General features: G+C 31.0%; 1 protein-coding gene across 4 annotated transcripts in view; it reads right to left on the bottom strand.

Moving 5' to 3' along the window:
* Window positions 1-626: 626 nt before the first annotated feature.
* The window catches only part of LOC148281085 (terminal uridylyltransferase Tailor-like), a 20,043-nt gene continuing 5,607 nt past the window's right edge, over window positions 627-15,062 (bottom strand). For 3 of the 4 annotated variants that reach the window (XM_088227326.1, XM_088227323.1, XM_088227327.1), the window contains exons 2-8: window positions 9,309-9,503; window positions 7,173-7,329; window positions 6,947-7,082; window positions 6,048-6,189; window positions 4,971-5,387; window positions 2,791-2,915; window positions 627-1,719 (exon numbers count right to left, since the gene is read on the bottom strand). In XM_088227326.1, the coding sequence (XP_088083452.1) occupies window positions 1,360-1,719; window positions 2,791-2,915; window positions 4,971-5,387; window positions 6,048-6,189; window positions 6,947-7,082; window positions 7,173-7,329; window positions 9,309-9,486 (1,515 nt within the window). In that variant the 5' untranslated portion in view covers window positions 9,487-9,503 and the 3' untranslated portion in view covers window positions 627-1,359. Of the gene's footprint in view, window positions 1,720-2,790; window positions 2,916-4,970; window positions 5,388-6,047; window positions 6,190-6,946; window positions 7,083-7,172; window positions 7,330-9,308; window positions 9,504-10,191; window positions 11,016-15,062 lie in introns of those variants that run through there. The other variant, XM_088227325.1, reaches the window with a different exon arrangement.

Raw genomic sequence — 15,062 nt, 5'->3', positions numbered from 1 at the left:
GATGATGTAATAACTTATATTTACTTATAAGTGTACCAAGTATTTTTTTCAAATAATAACTTATTAAGTTATTACATCATTACAATGGAATTTCATCAAGAATTGCCAACAAATAATTTAAATCAAATAAATATTAGGATATATTGAGTTTTTCTACTGACATTTCTTGGTGGAACTGCATTTTAATAATAATGATAAAAATACTTCATAGTTTTATTCCACTTTTATTTATAATTTTTTTACCAGTGACCGGGTTTCGTCGTGACCGACATCGTCAGACTGGTGGGAGACTAAACAAATTCTTTTATTTACATAATTATATAAAATCATGATTTACAACCCCTGCTTGCACTTGTATATAACATAGAAATTCGTTTAGTCTCCCACCAGTCTGACGATGTCGGTCACGACGAAATCCGGTCACTGGTAAAAAAATTATAAATAAAAGTGGAATAAAACTATAAAGTATTTTTATTATTATAAATATTAGGATATTTAAAAAAATACACCGTAAAAAATGTTTCTCTAAAGATTTGCAGTATGGCTCCGAGGTATGGTGTATATAAATAAAATTCAAGTGTTTAAAATATCGTAAACACTTTATGGATAATTATTAATTAAATTAATTTATTTTGTACTACTCCACATGTGCATGACTTTTATTTAGGTCTTTTTCATAATAAATAAGTAATGTACATACACAATGACAATAAAATTAACCACATAAAGCCAATATATTATTTAAAAAAATATATAACTAAAAACAAATCATGTTCAAAATAATTCTCGTATGTCAACATTTAAAACATGTGTTTTAATCTTGGTGCATATTGCACGCACGTTATAGTTAAAAAATAATTAACATTAATGAAATAACACTAGAGGTTATGGCCAGTCAGACTTTATGAAATGAATCAAAGTTGCCCTTGGTCCAAAGAGTTTTAAAAACCCCCGGAGTAATACTAATAATCTTTATCTCTCTTCCTTTATAATGTCTTTTAAAAACAGAATAGATTCTTAATTTAATAATCAACAGTGATAATTTTAAATACATTTTATATGTACTAGAGGTTATTTTTATATGAAGATGTAACTTTTTATGTTTAGCGACATTGTGTATTGCGTATTACACAATCTTTAACTCTATCAAATTACAGTTAAAACTGGAACATTAATGGATTTTCATGCTGACAGCACCAAATGAAAAATGGCTTGTTTAGTGATTAAGACATGTTCACGACATTCCATTTCAGAATACTACCTACTTCTGTGTTATAATAGACGGTCATAGGTACAGCAGCGCCCCCACTTGTAGATTGTGTGTACCTTCGATGCTTGTGAAATTGAGGGGTCAGTTATTTATTGAGAGCAAAATTTATCTTTGAATGTTGTTGGGTCTATTTGACTCCTCAATTTCAAACATTTTTCAGCTTCAAAGTTACAGAACCTCTTAAACTTGTCTAAAAACTTGTCATCAATGGCTTTAGATAAGTTGTGGGAGAGATCGAAGGGGTCCTGAATGCACATGGGTGAATCTATTCTAAATACGTCCTTATTGGGATGATCCATGACGTAAGCACTGACTTGGCTGCGTTTTCTTTCTTCATCTGTGATTTGGCTGACCATCTCTTTGTAGGTCCACATTTCAGAAGGAAGTAAAGCCCCGTTGTTTTCAAACTGACTTTTCAATATTGGTCTTCCCAGGAGAGGACAAACCACCTGAAGATTAAATTGTTTGGTAATCCATACTTATTCATTGTTAGTATCTATATATGTTTTAGTTTTCTTTTTTGTAAATTATTATTGAGTAATCTTACAGAACAGTTCAATTTAAATATGAATTTTAAAAATGTGGTTATATATAGACTTGTAGACTGTTGATCAGATGCTTTTTACATAACATTAATAACATATACAATGTTGGACAAAAAAAACTATAAGTCTACCTGCTGCCACAACCCTTGACTTTACTGAACCCCTTTTGAGAAATTATTTTTAAATAATCCTTTTTTTAAATGTACTAAAACTTTTAAACTTAAACTTTTAAATGTAATAAAGACACTATTTGTCACCCAATTACAATAATTACATACATTAAAACATATCACAATAGTCCTGTCTTACCAGACTTAGAGTGTAAATAACATAAAAATCATGGAAAGTGTTAAAGCAAATAAAAAAAATTGCAATAAAATAAAAAATAACACATTTTTCTGCGAAAAAGTTAGGAAACAGAAGCATTAAAAAAACTTGATTCAAGTTTGGGAAGAAGAAATATTCATTGCTATTTTGAATTCGCTGTATGCTTCTTTAAATAACACAATTTTACTCATTATAAAAAAACAAAAGTGAATTCATTATTTACTAAATTATTTAAAATGTTATTAATGAGTTTTAATATAAAATGTCTTCATTTTAAACAAATCAATAAGAACCCACTTCTCAAATATGTATTTAAAAATTACATGTCTTTGATTGTTCTATTTACAAGCACACTACCATAAAGAAATCAACCATTTGGGTCAGAGGTGCGAGTAATTCCATACCTGCTATATAATACCATAATTCACAATTAAAGCACAATTCACGAATAAGATTTTTTACCCAAAAATTAAGATTAGCCATCAAATATGTCAACTGGTACAAAAAAAAAATAATATCAAGAATAATGAATTAATAATCAATAAAAAAAAATGGCAGGCTCATAGTATTTTTTTTTGTCCAGCAGCGTACATAAATATTGGAAATAAAATTTAAAAAAACCAGTGAACAATGACATGAAAATAATACCTGGGTGTTATAATTGAACACATCACTGTAATACTGGAAAAAGCCATACGCAAGATCAATTAAATTCAATGGTAGGTAGAGTACTTTCACAACAGATGTGTCTATTGTATATTGGCACTCCCAACCTGGAAAATACATAGTTCAATTTAAATAGCAGTAGATGATAAAGCTGTAGATAAAAATGTGTTCTATCTTGACAAAGGAGTAAAATGTATAGGTATTTTCCTCGATTTATGCAAGGCCTTCGATACTATTGAACACGACGAACTTTTAAAAAAACTTAGGAATATAGGAATCCTTAATAAGGAATTGTTTCAAAGTTACATGAAAAACAGAAATCAAACAGTAAAGATTAATAATAAATCTAGTGACGAAACCGAAATTTCATTTGGCGTCCCTCAAGGAAGCATACTTGGACCAATTTTGTTTCTTATCTACATAAATGATCTTTGCAATTTATCTATAAAAGGCTCTATAATTAGCTACGCTGATATACTGTGCTACTATATCAAGGAAGCTCATGGGATATTGTATTTGCAAAAGCTGGAAATGACTTAAACTTAGTAAAAAATGGTTAGACTCAAATTATCTAACACTAAATCACTCGAAAACAAAATACTTAACAACAATATTTTGAGTTTGTCCAAATTTTTGTAGACAAGGACTGGATTCAACTCCTTGGGGAGCTGTTTATATTAACATATTACAACAGAGATGAAGAACATTTAAGAAAAGGTAATATAGAAGTCTAGGCATCTACAGGGCTTATGACCAGTCAATGGCTGGTTTAAGTGGCCACTTTACACACTGTGTAACATTCACCATTCTGCCTATATTTGAACATCTATATTCCTTCAATTCTTTCATCTGTTAATGTTTGTGAAGTTAGAGCTGAAACCTTTATTTGTGCGGGTGAGATTCATCTAATTTAATTATTTCACCTACATACTAGGCAACACCTAAAAATGTTATTTTTTCAATTTCTATACTTCTTCATGGAACAGGTAATTTATCAACAATATTTTGAGTTTGTCCAAATTTTTGTAGACAAGGACTGGATTCAACTCCTTGGGGAGCTGTTTATATTAACATATTACAACAGAGCCACTTAAACCAGCCATTGACAGGTCATAAGCCCTGTAGATGCCTAGACTTCTATATTACCTTTTCTTAAATGTTCTTCATCTCTGTTGTAATATGTTAAAATACTTAACGTTTAAAATTAATAATAAAACTATATATAATCCAAATCTTCCCTTTCTTCCCTTAACTATTCACAGCTGTAATTACAATGCCCAAATTCCAAATTCCAAATATTAAATATAATTGTTAATCGTTGGATGGAGTAGATTCAATTAAATATTTAGGTTTTTGTAAAGATGGTAATTTAAGATAGAATAATCAAATTGAACTTATTAAAAATAAATTGAAAAAACAAATTTAGTTATAAACTATAAGAAATATAATCAGCCTAAAAGAACTAGTAAAAATATATTGCGCAAGAAGTCAATCAGTTTTGGAATGATTGGATGGGGATGTGCAAATGACACATTGATCAACAAATAATCATTGCACAAAAAGCTTTAATAAAAATTATCTTAAGAGTCCCAATCAGAACTAGCTCCCTCGGTATATTCGTAAATCTTAATGTTACATCTGTAAAACAACTTTATGTAAAAACTCTGTTACTGTACGCACACTAATATTATTCTCTCCCTTCCATAACTTATTACACAAATACAAGAGTTACTAGATACTCGGATAAAGTGTACACTCTACTTCCATTGTCCATAAGGACAATTAGTAAGTACTCTCAATATAAAATTGCTATTAAGAAATGGATAGTGGAGGTGGGTTGCGCACAGATCGATGAGTGGATCACGCCAAATAGATAAAAAATTGTTTGCAGATTATGAAATTTTGTCTGCAAGTTTATATGAATTTATTATGTTTTTTATGAATATTTTAGTTTATTTTGCGTATTATGTTTACGATGATAATTAGGTTAATTAAATTAATTATGTTATTATTTTCTTATTATGTTAACTAACTAATTTAAGGCTAGTTTCATTACACTTATTGTAAAATGTTTCCCTCGGCACGGGACACCCCAGTGATGGAACATTATTATATTATATACAAAATTATAAAAGTATAAATAAATAAATATTTGCACTTACCAGCTACGATTTTTGGATAAGGACTAAAAGTCCTCAAGAGAGCAATCGGTGGTAAATATTTCCTTAGTTGGAAGTAGAACAGCACCATTACAGTGAGCGTAAAGTTTCTGAGGTAGGTAAGTTGGGCTTTGCTCAACCAATCCTTGAGCAGCAATATGAAAGGAACTATTGCAGGTTGTATATCAAACATCTCGCGCAAGTAGCACGTGTTTTCGTGGGCGAGACCGTGGCGAAGAGATATATCGCACTTCAGGTTGGTCGGGATGTGGAGAGTTCTCACGATGGGTGTGCGTGCGCTCGGTAGTGGGAATGTTTGGGTCCAGATCTTACGATTCTTTGACAACTTTTTCTCTAACATAAAAACAAAATCCGACTGGCTGTGGGCATCTTGATAATCAGTTCCATAGTACATATTACCTGGAATTCGATCAAGTGATCATTCATTATCACATAGAAACAAAAGAAAACTATATTGAACTAAGTTATTTCCGTTTGGACGCTAATTACAATAATATTAAAAGGGTCTAGTTAAAAAGATCACAAACAAATATGATACATCCCAAAAAGAGAATGGGAAGATAAATATTTATTTTGAGGGAATCAATATGACACTAAAACATTTTAACATTAATATGGAGTATCCTCTAGTTAGGATAGTCAATTGGGTTTTATCTTCCTATTATTTACCGCACCATTATAAAATCATACAAAATAAAATTGAAGTCCTAGGAGGTCGCCAGATTTTTTTTATGTCCACCATAGGAAGATAGCGGGTTTTAGAAACAGACAACTCATTTGTCTGATTGTTTAAATGAAAGGCATTAGAAAAAAATGAACAGTACCATTATTATAATGAAATCTGTGCGGATGGCGGAATGAAGACAAATTAGGATTCCTTTTTCATTCCTTTTTGCCACTTCTGTGTAAAATACATGTCTGTCTTTATTTGTATATATGTACGTAAAACATGTAAACGCCTAAAAGGCGTTTAAATAAATAAATAAAAAATGTAACAAAAATAAATACACATTTATTTATTGCACAATACTTCTATTCATTTAGGAAACAGTGTCTTACCAATATCAAGGAATATGTCCAAATCACTGGACGTATCGGCTAAGCCAAGAACTCGAGATCCAGTGGGATAAACCATTAGGTTAATATCAATTGACTTCAAATCTTTTATGCAGTGCCAAACCTTTGAAGATTCTTTAGAACCCTGTAAAAAAGATGTTTGGAAATATTTACAGTAAATTGACAACATTTAACAGACTTGTTCACTTTACACACTACTGCCACTCAACACAGTTTATTGTTTGAGAGTTTTGCGATGATGTATTCGTCAAGTGACTTAAACCAGCCAATGAAAGGTCATAAGCCCTATAAATGAACATCGACCGATCTTATGACTTTATATAAAATAATAAAACCAATTTTTGATACCCCTGATCTACTGAAATTGATTTCATTCTATGTACCACCTAGATTAAGCAGAACATCTACAATATTTTATTGTCAAAATTCTCGAACGGTAGCTCAATATAACTCACCTATTGTTAGATTACAGAATACCGGGAATGAATATGCATCACATTTTGATATATTTAGTTTATCTCTGCCTAACTTAAAAAATAAAGTGACCAACATATTTTTATCAAAAAGAGCAAATCATCTTCAGAAGATTGGGTTGGAATAGTTATAATTTGATTGATTAATGTATTTTGTTATTGTATAATTTCTTTGATATATGTATGTATTTCAAGTAATTAATAATGTGTACAGTACGAGTATATTAATATTTCATACTCGATTTTTTTTTTTAATATTTTTATTTCTAAGCACTTATTATACCACATATATGTAAATGGCAGAAATGCCGTATATAAATAAATAAATGCCTAGATTTTCACATTCCCCAAATTGTAAATCTTGTCATGATAACTTATTACTTGGGATGACTAACATATGAGATTTACCTGTTGCGCTAACTTCATTAACGTCTCAGTTATTTCCATCACTGACTGGATAGAAGAAAAAATATTTGCTGCCGCAATGGGATATTTTTTTGGTTTCAACAGAGTTTCTGCTTGAAACAAAGTTGCATTTGCCTCTCTGAAAAACAAATAAATTTTTAATCACTATTATAAATTGTACACTTTGTATATCGTGAATTATGATGCATAATATGAATAATGGACTTACGATTGTTTGGTCGATGTATTTGCTTTATTTTTCTTCTTCCTTTTTTTTGGTGTCAAGTTATTGTTTGCACCATTTTGATTAGATATGTTTTCTTCATTTTTCGTAATTTTTCGAGGATTCACAATACTAATCTGAGCACACGCCTCATTGACAGATCCTGAAAAATCAGTAAAAATGAGTGAATACTGTTTACAGATGTCGACTACAGAAAGCGGCCCATTTTGGGACTGGTACATGATTATAGACTGAAACTATGAGTAGGGAACTTGGTATGTAATTTTAATATTAAAATCAAACACTGATTTGAGTCTGTTTAAAATCATTTATTTAATTTTTAAACACAAAAACAAAAATGCGGACAATTGTTTGGCCTTGTTAGGGCATTTAAAACAAATGTGAAGATTAAATGAACTGGAGGTCCTTATAAAGTTATATATTGTTAAGTTTATTGTTTATATTCGTAGTATATTGTTAAGTGTCCTCAGCACGGGTAGCCCCAGTATTTTTATTATTGTTTATAATGTGAAAAAAATAAAAATAAATAATAGTTCTAGGTACTAAAGTAATAATAAATAAATAAATAACTTGGTATGTATTAAAAATGTGCTGCAATGTCCATTTAGATAATTTAGTTTATGATACCTAGCTGTATCGAAACTACTTTTTACCAAAATTTATGTGTGTATATTATTATTATTATTAATTTTAAGCGAGCAGCTTAAATATGATATGCTTAAATCTATTTAAACTAAAGTTAATTGTTGGCGCATTTTAACTTTTCCGAATACAGATCTAGTCCATTTTTTAGCCCATTGAAATCAGCTCTTGTGGCAGCTTATTCCAACCATCAACAACCCTATTGCTCTGGAAATGCTTCCGTGGATTTAGATTGAATCTCGTTTTCTCCGGCCTAAGACTGTGGCCTCGAAGACGAGCATCTTGTTTGAGCTTGAACATGGAATTCAAATTTGGGCAGCTATAGTGACTGTTGAGTATCTCATTTCATTTTTTTTTTTCATTTAATTTTTTTTGCACTACAACAGGCCAGGAGGCCCAATTACAGTGGTGAATTACATTACAGAAACCAGGCTTGAGAAAAATCACATTTTTAATTTTTGTGTTCTCACTGGGAATCGAACCCGGAACCTTCCATGCGTGAGTCAAGCGTCTTGACCACGGAGGCCGCCTCGTATGTCTCTATCAGGTCACCCCTTTCTCGCCGTTCCTGCAGCGTTGCGAGACCGAGAGTTTCCAGTCTCTCCACATTTCTTTGGACTCTTTCCAACAAGTTGATATCCTTAACAAAATAAGGATTCCATATCTGAAACCCGTATTGGAGAGTAGGTCTAATATATGTTTTGTAAAATTTAGGCAGCCTCCGTGGTGTGATGGTCAAGACGCTTGACTCACACATGGAAGGTTCCGGGTTCGATTCCCGGTGAGAACACAAAAAAATTTATGTGATTTTTCTCAAGCCTGGGTGTTCTGTGATGTAATTCACTTGTAATTGGGCCTCCTGGCCTGTTGTGGTGCAAAAAAAAATGTTGCAATGAATCCCCGTCTTTTTCTATTACATGTTTTTACTATAAATTACTAATTTATTTACACATATTTTTACTTGGCAGTGCACTGCACTTATACACATATTAAGGAACTGCTTTTGGTCTTTATTCATCAAAGTCCAGTGCAAATGAAGTGCTCTATGCACCAATATTCACATATTAAGGAACTGCTTCTGGTCATTATTCTTCACAGTCCAGTGCAGATGAAGTGCTCTATGCACCAATATGCACAGATCAGGGAAAGCTGTTTATTGTGAATTTATTTGGTCAGGATCGTAGAACAATGACGCGAGTGATTTTCTTCAACTTTACGTGAGAGCGGTTAATATTTTATTTTGAAACTATAATGAGACATAAGTCACAACTTGATAAGTACGACAGTATACCATTTGATACTTGGGTTATTTACATTCATTAATATTTTTTCAAACCTGTTAAAAAAGGCCTTCATATAACTTTTTCAATATCAAATATAAAAGAAAGTCAATGTCACACTTATAGCACGTCCGATGTTGTTCTACGAACCAGACAATTAAATTTTTTGTTAAAAGTCAAGAAGAAAGATACAACCCACCTTGGTAGACATGAGGAAATCTCAAGAGTTCAATGATTCCATTTTCTGAAGATGATTTTTGGTCATTTTGCTGATGTGGCACAATGTCTTCCAGCCCAGAGCCTACATGGTCAGAATCCATGATTATTGAATTGTCATTTATATCTATTACGACGCTCGACACCTCATCAGAAATCATCTTTGGAATTTGTCATTCTAAAAATAGGAAACATATTTTCAATCCGCAAAGCCTAATTACTATCGTCACAAACCCATCGTCACACCCTATCGGTTTCAATTGTACAACAAAACTTAAATGGAGTGATTTATGAAAGATTCTGGAAATACACGTAACCTGGTTGAGTGTTTTAGCAAAACAGTGAAACATTTCAAAATCATTTGTACAATCCCGATGACAACTATAGAGTGTGAAAGGTGTTTTTCTACTTGAAACCTGTGAAAACTTTTCTGATAAACACATGTCCCAAGATCGTCTCGATGTTTTGTCAATGATCGTCCATACCAGAGTTCAACAATCATGTCAATGAAAAGTTTTCTCAAATGAAGAGCGATGAATGGATTTACTCTACAAAAAAATGTAAGTCGTACGCGCCTTCCATTAATCTTTTGAAAAGAAATACTTGTGTACTTATTTTATGTAAGTACAAACTAAATACATTTCATGAATTAAAATGCTCTACTGGGAATTTCAGTCACCGGCAGCCTCTGGTTCGAAGTGTTATATGCTGATCGTATTCTTAAATACAGGTGTTCACTAAAGCCTGTCACATCCGAAACCACGATGATCAGTATAAGCAAGAAGACATACTGGTACATTTAAATACATTTATAGAACTAATAAAATTTAAAAAATAAAATATTTAAAAATCAAATGGTTGCTTACTTCTGCAGGGGAGAAACGAGGAGGGATGGGGGAGTCTGATGTCTGGTGTCTGGTACGCCCGTACGTCGCGCGCCGCGTCCCCCTCGCCCGCCTCAGTCCGAGCACTGAGAAACTTTGTATGAGCTAAGTGATAACACAGTTGCTTTACTATACTCGACTAATATTTTACGTTTATCCACACTATTCAATTAAAATATTAATAATTGGAATTTTAACCAAGAAATTTATGGCAGATATTGAGAAAAATGTACAGAACAAAATATTAAAGTCGTGGTATTTTAATGTTTGATGTGCTCTTTCCAAAATTATATGCACGTCAGATATCGTTCTAAAACGCCTTCACTGACACGTCTTAATGCTAAAACATAATTTTATACACACTTTTTCATCAAAACATTATCAACGTCACAATGCGAAAAAATATTTTACTGTTCTGTCACACTGTTTTAAGGTTATAAGATTTTACGATAATTTATACTCCACATCTATTTTAAAATTTCACTTATAACTTGCAGGCTTATTTAATAATTCCTTATTAATATGCTTCATTATGATTTCGATAATCACACACTTGACACGGAACTACTAGGACTGGTCATGATAAAATTATTCGTTCACATCAAAACTGTAACTTCGTAGGTAATTTATGATTAAACTTGAAATGTTAAAACTGAAAGAATAAAAGATCTCGGATATAATATTCCTTTCCTCTTTGAAACAATTATTAATAATAAACAAACAGGACCTGCCACTTATTAGCAATTATTTCTTAAAACTATCTGAAGATCACCGTCGGGTAAAAAGAAGGAACCCCCGCTTTAGAGATGGGGGCAGGGTTGCCAGACTGGATCAAGCGAAAATAGGTAGATTCTGAAAAATAAATCGGTAGATTTCGGTAGATTCGGGCTTAGAGGAGGGGGACAAAAATAAATTTGACAGTTGTTCAAAATTAAAGCGCCATTTCGCCTAAGGCCGTTGTTTTAAATAGTCGAAAACGCTTGATAAATGAACAATTGAAAACCAAAAGGACTGCAATATGTGAATCACCAAAATATATTGATTGCGGCTCGCAAAACTGGCCCAGAATACAGGTAAATCTTGTCTTATTACTTTGAGGTTATGCTGATATTTTAATTTCTATTTCAACAATACTGTATTTTGTGTAACCATACAAACTCTTCAGGGGTATAAGGCATACATATTTTGATATAAGTGTATGTAGCGAAATAAATAAATAAAATCACACTAAGTTACCTATGTATTTATTTTTTTATGCATAAAGATACATCTGTAATGTATTTTCATAAAATATATTCAATGATGTATATAAATACCCGTTCTGTAGAAATTAAAGTATTGTAACCCTATCGATGACTCGGTATAGATTGTTTTTTTTTGCAGGTAGAAGCATCTTGCAGCATAGAGGCCCTGACACTGATAGCTCTTATCTGTCTCTCTATGTCCTGGTCATTTTTAAAATCATCAGTCAAACTTTGTTGTAAATAAAAAATATTTTTTTTTAATTAAAAAAAAAAATTATATCATCACAGGTGCTGCCATTTAAATAAACGCCTATTAAATTACCACAGAAGAGAAAATATTGATTTGACAAACGAAAGCGCATCTTGTTATGTATGTAGTATCGAAAAAAATATCGATGTATTTATTAATCTCCTATCTCTTAAGCGGGGGTTCCTTCATCTACCCGGCGGTGATCTTCAGATAGTTTTAAGAAATAATTGCTAATAAGTGGCAGGTCCTGTTTGTTTATTAATAATAATTGTTTTTATTTTTTTTTATTTAGTCTTAAAATTAGTTAAAAAAAAAAATAAAAAAATAGTACACACATAATAAATGAATGTCCTAATATTAACTTTTATCTAATTATTATTAAAACATACACTAATTATTAATATTTCTAAACAATATACGTACACTTAAAAAGAAAACTTTTATAAAGCTAACACGAATAAGATTACTTTTTAAAAACTAACTTCTCTTCTAAACACATGTTTTTTTAACTGACATTTAAATGAAATAAATTTTTTTTGCTCTCTTATTTTGAATGGTATTTCCTTATAATATAACTGTACAGCTCGGTGCACCAACGAGTTCTGTGTATATGTTTTCCTACGAAATGGTAGTCTAACTTCATGTTTATTTCTTGTTTTATATACGTGTTCACATTGATTAGAAAAAACCTTTTGAGTCAACTCTTTTGAGGTATAACCATTAATCATTTTATGAACAAAAAACATTAAATTAAAATATATTAGTTGACGTACTGTCATAATTTTTGCTTGTTTCAGCATCCACTTTATTCTAGTGTATTCTGCAGAACAGTAAGTTTATTTTTTTCCCCTTCAGTTGCCAAAAACAAAATACTACTACAATAATTTATATGAGGCACAATAATGGAGTTCTAAATCATCCTGCACTAATCTGCAGTTAGATGTCTTCTGATTCTTCCCTTAAGAGAAACCTTCCTTGCTATCTTATTTGTCACATATCTTGTATTCTGGGAAAAAGTCAATCTAGAATCCACAATAATCCCCAAATATTTTATCTCTTTCACTTCCTTTAATAGTTCTTCATCCATCACTATTGTTGGTGAAATAGGGATTTTTTATTTCCTATGTTCATAAACTTAGTTTTATCTGTATTCAGCTTAAGTTTATTCTTCTTCAACCATATTTCGATATTTTTAAGGTCATATTTTAGTTGATGTACTATGGATTCATAATTTTCTCCTCCAATATATACCAGGGCATCATCCGCAAATAATCTTATTTTACAGTATTTAAGAATTTTCACCAAGTCATTTATGTAAATAATAAATAGTATAGGGCCAAGAACTGATCCCTGTGGTACTCCCAATGAAATCATAAGACTATCATATAGAATATCTCAAATTTTCGTAGTTTGATATCTATTACTCAAATATTCTGCGAACCATGCAATTCCCTTTATCCCAATTTTCTCAAGTTTTAAAATGATTATTTCTCTATCACTTGTTTCAAAAGCTCTTCTGAAGTCTAAAAATACTGAAATGATGTAATTATTTTTATCTGTATCTGCCTTCCAATCTTCTATTACTAAGTTAAGGGCCATTTCACATGAGTGATTATTTCTAAATCCACATTGTTGTTAACATAAAACGTTCTCTCTTTCTAAAAATGCTACAAGTTGGTCTTTTACAACATATTCCAAAATTTGTTCATTCTTGTTTCAAAGAGGAAAGGAATATTATATCCGAGATCTTTTATTCTTTCAGTTTTAACATTTCAAGTTTATTCATAAATTACCTACAAAGCTTACAGGGTAACAATCGTTACAGTTTTGATATGAACGAATAATTTTATCATGACCAGTCCTAGTAGATCCGTGCCAAGTGTATGATTATCGAAATCATAATGAAGCATATGAATAAGGAATTATTAAATAAGCGTGCAAGTTATAAGTGAAATTATAAAATAGACGTGGAGTATAAATTATTGTAAAATCTTATAACCTTAAAACAGTGTGACAGAACAGTGAAATATTTTTTTCGCATTGTGACATTGATGTTTTGATGAAAAAATGTGTATAAAATTATGTTTTAGCATTAAGACGTGTCAGTGAAGGCGTTTTAGAACGATATCTGACGTGCATATAATTTTAGAAAGAGCACATCAAACATTAAAATACCTCGACTTTAATATTTTGTTCTGTAAATTTTTCAACATGTGCTATAAATTTTTTGGTTAAAATTCCAATTGTTAATATTTTAATCGAATAGTGTGGATAAACGTAAAATATTAGTCGAGTATAGTAAAGAAACCGTGTTATCACTTAGCTTATACAAAGTTTCTCAGTGCTCGGACTGAGGCGGGCGTACCAGACATCAGACTCCCCCCTCCTCGTTTCTCCCCTGCAGAAGTAAGCAACCATTTGATTTTTAGAATATTTTATTTTTGAAAATTTTATTCGTTCTAAAAATTTATTTGAATGTGCCAATATGTCTTCTTGCTCATACTGATCATCGTGGTTTCGGATGTGACAGGGTTTAGTGAACACCCTGTATATTGTATATTATTTTAATACCCTTTTTTGTCTTTGCTATATGGTTAAAGGTTCTTTTTTTTTCAGTTTCATGTACATTGTATATTCGTACATGTGTTGAAATTGGCTTAGGCTGTATATTTAATAAAGAAATTCTTGTGACTCATTTGAAATATGTCAGCAAAGCTCACAATAGATAATAATAATTATAATTCTTAAGACTTATTAGATTAATAAGACTTTTAAACTTTTCGAAATTCAAAATTTTTAGTTTTATATTATTTTACCTGAAATTACCAGCGTCAAATTACGGAGAAAGTAAGCGGATTAGTGGTCTGAGGTTCGAACCCCACTCTACCACAACTTGTTTCTCATTTTCTAATGGTGAGTTATTTACAACTTGTTATAAATGGCCCTCAAAATTTTGATATTTTAGTAAATCGTAGGAATTCAAAAATATTTTCAAAAAAAAGGTAATTGCAGTATCTAAGATAAAAAAAACCACATAAATATATATCAAGAAAACATTAGGATCAGTCGTTTAATTATCTAAGGGATTATCAACAATAGGAATTTATATAGGAAGATATTGGAAGAAATTGTATAGAATTAATAAGTTTTTGACTACTGAATAAAAGCGACCATAATTTAAAAAAAAATATTTTACATAAAATTTTAAACATAAGTACATTCATATGAGATAAAAATTACACAAAAAAATAATAAAATACACAGAGGGTGGAATACAAACTCCATTGACTAATGTATAAGTTACTGCACAACTCTGCTCCGGAATATCTTAAAGGACTATGCATTATATCAGCTACCTC

This window comes from Micrasema longulum, unplaced genomic scaffold, assembly GCF_059751315.1.
Source record: "Micrasema longulum isolate JH-2025_06_02 unplaced genomic scaffold, ASM5975131v1 h1tg000499l, whole genome shotgun sequence".
Classification (NCBI taxonomy): domain Eukaryota; kingdom Metazoa; phylum Arthropoda; class Insecta; order Trichoptera; family Brachycentridae; genus Micrasema; species Micrasema longulum.
Note: the sequence above shows the minus strand (reverse complement) of the source record. Positions and strands in the feature narration are given on the sequence as shown.